Source organism: Myotis myotis, unplaced genomic scaffold (assembly GCF_014108235.1).
Source record: "Myotis myotis isolate mMyoMyo1 unplaced genomic scaffold, mMyoMyo1.p scaffold_m19_p_8, whole genome shotgun sequence".
Classification (NCBI taxonomy): domain Eukaryota; kingdom Metazoa; phylum Chordata; class Mammalia; order Chiroptera; family Vespertilionidae; genus Myotis; species Myotis myotis.
Window position 1 is genome coordinate 60735194 of NW_023416390.1, and position 6088 is coordinate 60741281.

A 6088-nucleotide genomic window follows, 5' to 3' on the forward strand; every position below is an offset into this window, starting at 1 on the left:
ACCTCTGCCTGCCGGCCTGATAGCCCCTAACTTCCCTCCCCTGCCAGCCTGGTCGCCCCTTGTAAATATGTCTCTCTTCTCCATGTCCAACGCTGCTAGAGAGCAGTCTGGTTCCTGAGTAGAGGTGGTAGGGATTGAGAAAATGAAAGAAAAAGACAGGCACAGAGGTGGAAGGAAAAAGCTAGGGCCAGGTAGAACCACTGTTCTCTGATGGAGACACAGGGACAGGGACCCAGAGCTGATACAGCATGTTTATTCTATATAGCAAAAAACAGGAAGTTTTACTAAAAGTCAAGACAAAGGAGATTATGTGCATTCTTGGGTGGGCCCGAGTTGTATTCATTCCTGGTGCTTGGCTGGATTGACTTAGAGAGAATGGAAGGGAGGGGGAGAGACTGAGAGAGAGAAACATCCATGTGAGAGAGACACATGGATTGGTGGCCTCCTGCACAAGCCCCCAACCAGGGCTGGGGAGGGAGCCTGCAACTGAGGTACATGCTCTTGACCAGAATCAAACCCATGACCCTTCAGTCCACAGGCAGATGTTCTGTCCACTGAGCAAAATCAGCTAGGACTGTTTAATTGTTCTTAAAGTGTCACCCATATTAACTAAGATAGACTGATTGTACAGTGATTTTTAAATAAGTTTTTTTCTGATCAATTAATAATTAGAAAACAGAAATTATTGGGAGTGGAGCATTATTTAAGGCTAATATAAACATGGGAAACTAGAGCAATGAACCAGATGAATTGTGGACAAGGCCCAGCAGCATAGGTCTTGAGATACGAAACATCCTCCCAAAAGGAAAAAAAAAAAATGCAATCTAGAAGGAACTAAACTTATTGAAGTTAATATACAATCAAAAATTGAAAACTCTGACCTAAAGAGTTTTATCATGGCCACAAAATAGTACAAAAGCATTTAAGGAAACCTCTGAATGGAATAAGTGATGTTTGGGGAAACAAAAATTAGAGAGTTTAACAAGCATATAGAACAGAATTGAGAATAGCGTTGAAAATGTAACAGCTACTTGTTAGGTCTGATCAGATAATCCAATCAATATTCTCACGCCACCCCCCCTACCCCCACCCCGGGAAACTGACCTTTAGACCAGTTCACAACCAACATTCTTTTTCCGCTTAGACCACATTCCATTTGCTAAGACCAGTAACTTTCCCCTCTAGAGTTGCCCAGGATCCAGACCAGACAGGCCCAGAGAATTACCCTCCAAAAAAGCTCATCGAGAGCCCTTTAAAATCCCTGACTCCCTGTCCCTGGGCGCTGGTACCATTTTGGGGCTCAGCCCATCTGGTCTCCAGATGATCTAATACATTTATAATTCTTTACCACATTCGGCCTCGTGCGTTCCTCCTTTGGTGACCATACCACTACTATGTTATAATAGAAAGTTAGTAGATGTACTCTATCAAAAGTTTGGACTATGCTTCAAGGTTTCCAGCTGAAAGAAAACAGTTGAAGGGGGAAGAAGGGAGGAAGGAAGAGAAGGAGGAAGGAAGGCAGAAAAAAAGATTTTTTTAAAAAATAAAATCTAGAGTTTAAGAAATAATCTGACAAGTTTATAACATTTCACTGAAACTGACAGCAAAATTATGAGCTGAATCTTCAATCAGGCCCCTAAAACATCTGTGGTGTTGTTTTAAATGACTAAGGTGAAATACATCAGGTTATGGAAAACGGGGAGGGCTTCCAGCAGTTGGCCAGTATTCTAGGTAATGGATGTGATGAGCAATTCCCTTAAACAACTGATTTACTGCCAACAGAGAAAACATTAGAAACACATCCTAAAATTCATCTGCAATTAAGATTACAAGAGTGGCTGGCTTCTCTGTCCACCTTCCCCTCCCTTACCAGAGCCGTGTGGCCCTGCTCCCGGCAAATACCTTCACACAAACGCCACCAAAGAACAACACCTCCTTCCCATAAACCCCTTTCCTTGGCCCTAACAATCAGTGTAAAACCCGCTTTACTGTTTTCTAACAGCTTCCTTTCTCCCTCCCTTTTTTCCTTCCTCCCACCTTTTCTTTCTTCTTTTCCTCCTTCCCTCTCTCCCTACTTTCCTTTCTTCCTAAAATCGATGCTTTTTAAAAACTACACACGGGTCAACCCTACTCCACTAGAAACCCTTCTCAGGCGACACTGTCAGGCACTGGGGCCCGGTCGGTGCATTCGCAACCACCATCTGGCACCTGGGACTGTTCGCCACTTTCCATCGCCCAGAGGTGAGAGGGGCGGGCGGCGAAGAGCGCGCAGAGCTGGTGTGACCCAGTTCTTCGGAAACTTTCAGCTGATCTCAACCTTCCCCCCAACCCGAAACCCTTTAATCATCCATCAAGCCAGAGAAGTGCAACGACCTCTCTAGCCTTTGGAACTGGAAAAGACGCGAAGCAAGAAAAGCAAGACCAGGAGGTTCGCATCTTTGCCTCACCACCGCCCAACCACAGCGCACGCAGAGCCGCAGCGCGGCCGGCAGGGGCCGCTGTTTACTCGGAGCAGCCGCCCAGCCGCTGCCGCGCCCGCACCTCCCACGCCCCTCCCGGCCCAGCCTCGCCAAGTTCCTACAGCCCCCAGCCGAGCGACCGCCGGGAACGAGCACCGCCCGGGTAGCAGCGGACGGCGCAGACCAGCCAGGCTGCGGCGCACGTCAGAAAGGCTCCTGGGAAACTCTCACCGGCCCGGGACTGGGGAAGGAGAGAGAGAGCAGCTCCAGGGCGCGCAAGTCTGCAAGGGAGTGCTCCGCTCGGCACCTGTTCCTCTCGCGCCACCGCCTTCCCAACCGCTCGGACCCGCGCCTCCTAGGCGCCCTCCCGCCCCGGCGATGAATCCCGCGCTGGGCAACCAGACGGATGTGGCCGGCCTGTTCCTGGCCAACAGCAGCGAGGCGCTGGAGCGCGCGATGCGCTGCTGCACCCAGGCGTCCGTGGTGACCGACGACGGCTTCGCCGAGGGCGGCCCCGACGAGCGCAGCCTGTACATCATGCGCGTGGTGCAGATCGCCGTCATGTGCGTGCTCTCGCTCACCGTGGTCTTCGGCATCTTCTTCCTCGGCTGCAACCTCCTCATCAAGTCCGAGGGCATGATCAACTTCCTGGTGAAAGACCGGAGACCGTCTAAGGAGGTGGAGGCGGTGGTCGTGGGGCCCTACTGACCGGCCCTCCGGCCCCGCGGCGGCCGCCCCACACCTCCCCACCTCGCCAGCCCGGCCGCGCCCCCTCACCATCCGAGACCGGGCGAAGCAAACCTGTCGGAGTCAATTATTTCTCCCGACTCCTGCCTTTCGGGATGAAGCGACCTGTTTCTCGCTCGCTCTTGGAAAGTCCCCAGGCCTGGCTGGAGGAGGAGAGTGCCCTCACTCTGGACTGAGCAGCAAGTGGCAAGAGGAGGGAGATTAGGGCGCAAACTTTGGAAGCTGCTTGGGATGCGGGAAAACCGACGGGGCAAAGGCCCTTCTCCACCCGCAGGTGGGCCAAGCTCTGGGGGCAGGTGGAGAGGGCGGGCAGGGGAGAGACCCACCAGCACCGGATGCCCGATGGCCTGGAAAGCGATCCGTGCATACGCCACGGAACAAAACTAATGGGGGCTCAAATCCGTGTCCGGATTGGCGCCCGTTCTCTCCCGGTCCTCCCAGCCCTGGCGGGAGAGGCGATGAATACCTTTGCTTGATTGCAACGTGCCGTTTTAAGGGGTTTTTGTGTTTGCTTGACTATAAATATTTGATAACTCTTTTTCTGCCCTAGTGACCTGTTTGCCTGCTCCGGAGTTAGGGTTTTGTCATCGTGGGGAAAAGGGTGGGGGAGGGGGAGCCTGCGAATGTGAACGGGGTGAGTTGTTTCTTTTATTTCATTCACAACTGGGTCTTTGGAGAGCGGGGCTGGCGCCACAGCTGGCCCCCGGCAAAGACCCGAAGTAGAACTGTGTCTGTAGCTCGTGACTGCACGATTTATGCCACAAAAGTGCTCTTGACATTCGTGACACCGTTTTGACTTTTTATTTTTCGTGTTTAACATTTCCTTAATAAATGCAATATTTAAGTGGTGTTTTTTTCTGGCCTCTTGGTGGTCATTGTGCGCTCCCTGCAGAAGGGAACGGGGCAAGGAGTCTGGTTGCCGGTCCAGAGAATTCGCTTTGGAGAGCTGCGATTCCACTCGTGGTTCCCACCGAGGGAGGAGGTGGGGACCAGAGAGAGAGGCCTGAGCCCAGTGAGCCGTGGCCAAACCTCAGGCCCAGGAGGAGCACCCTCTGTCTTCTCGGACAGTTAATATTTTATATTTCATTTAGACTCAGCTCTTCAGCCAGGCGAGAGGACAGGAGGGCCCAGTGGGAACATTACCCTTCCCTGCAGGCTCAGGCGGCGGGTACACAGGGTTACTCTGCTAATGAAAGGAAGAGAGGGCTTGGCCAGCCTTCGGGGAGGGCGTCTTTCCCCTGAGCAACCAATATCATCAAGAAGGCATCAGGATGCTACTCAAAAAAAATTAATAAATTATTTAAATGTGAGGAACAGTAGCTGCTAAAAAGTACATAGTGACGTTAATTCTCCCAGGGGTAAGCCGTTGTTACAAAAACATGGTGCATTGTCTTTGCCAAATTAAACATTTTCTAGAGAAAGGATGAGATTTAAAAAGAGAACCCACCTGCTCTTGAATTTAGAGTCATCAGGCCCAGCCAGGCAGAACAGTCCAAGGAGGGTTAGCCAGGCCCTGAATGTCAGAGCTGAGGGTCACAGCCCAAGCTGAGAAAGTGGGGCCTAAGTGGAGCTACAGATGGTCTTGGGCACAGTTAGGGCTCAGAAATGGAACAGTTTTGGAGAATAGAGAAAACCGTGAATGTGAAAATCACCCAGAGGAGGCAATAGCTTCAAGCTTGAACTTGGCAAGAGGTTTTGAGCAGTTTACTTTTATGCCCGGGTTCGGATCCTCTGCTATGCTATAGCAAGTAAAACTTCACAGTAGCGGAGAGAAGACTAAAAATTTCAATAACAATCCAGTGCCCTTTTTACTTGGGAAGAAGCACAACTGGTGTAAACAGTGTCAGTGACTCAAAGGGTTGGGACCTAGAGGTTTGAATGTCCTTTAACATCCTGCCCACTATTCAGTGTCTATTTCACTCTCAAAGTAAATCTTGCCAAGGATTATGACCTAGAATAATTTTTTGAATGCTAAATAGCATCAGGCTTGAAAAGGATTTTGATGTTTTGTCTATTGTTTTCAGCAGTAAGGGTTGGCTTGCCTTTTGTGTTTGCTTGTTTGTTTGTTTTGAATCTGGGGAGAGGAGCAGGGTCAACGTGTAGTCAAGGGCGAGTCATGGAGGGCAGTATGCTTTCGCAGATGTTCAGGACAGGAAATGGAGGCTTTTTATTTTGTGGGGAGTCTCTGTGGCACCCAGTGAACCTGCTGCCTCCATGTTTCAAAGGGAGAAACACAGCAGAACAACCAGTTCACTCTGGGACTAACCTGGCATTTAAATTAAACTCAGAGTTCCTATGGCTGCAAAATCTGCTGAGGGTCCCTTTCCCCCACAAATTTATTAGCCCCCCAGCGAATTCCATGTTGTGTGGAAATCCATTTTGGGATAAAAAGCCAATCAGCTAGGAATCTTGCGTTGGGCTCTGCTATGTGGGATGTACATGTGTATATAGCAAGTTTCAGACACAAGAAAGGTTTCACACCTCCAGGCCAGTTATTACTTGTTTCTAGAACACAGAGATTTCTATTTAAAGCTGAAGTCTTAAAAGTTGAGAGAGAGAGCCTGCCCAAGTTCCCTATACTCTCTTCTCTACTGCTACTATCTCTGCTTCTGTCACTACCATCTCCTCCATCCTTGTTCCTCTAAATACTTCTTCACCCCGCTTTCCTCTCTGCTGCACCTCAAAAGCAAAATTCAGTTTCTTTTTACTTCAACAAAGCCTCTTAATTCTCCTACTCCGAGAAAATGTGGTTGTCAGACAAATCAGAAGCTGCAACATTTAGTCCTCAGGTAGCAAAGATGCGTGAACTGAGCTCTGTGATCCATGGTCTATGCATTATAGGGAAATGCACAGAGGCTGAAAATATCATAGCTCTGGGGACC

The 6088-nt window shown here is 49.8% G+C and overlaps 1 protein-coding gene across 1 annotated transcript; it reads left to right on the forward strand.

Moving 5' to 3' along the window:
- Window positions 1-2563: 2563 nt before the first annotated feature.
- RPRM (reprimo, TP53 dependent G2 arrest mediator homolog) lies at window positions 2564-4057 on the forward strand. Its single transcript, XM_036320365.1, has one exon. The coding sequence runs from the start codon at window positions 2838-2840 to the stop codon at window positions 3165-3167; it is 330 nt and encodes a 109-aa protein (XP_036176258.1). The 5' UTR covers window positions 2564-2837; the 3' UTR covers window positions 3168-4057.
- Window positions 4058-6088: the final 2031 nt, after the last annotated feature.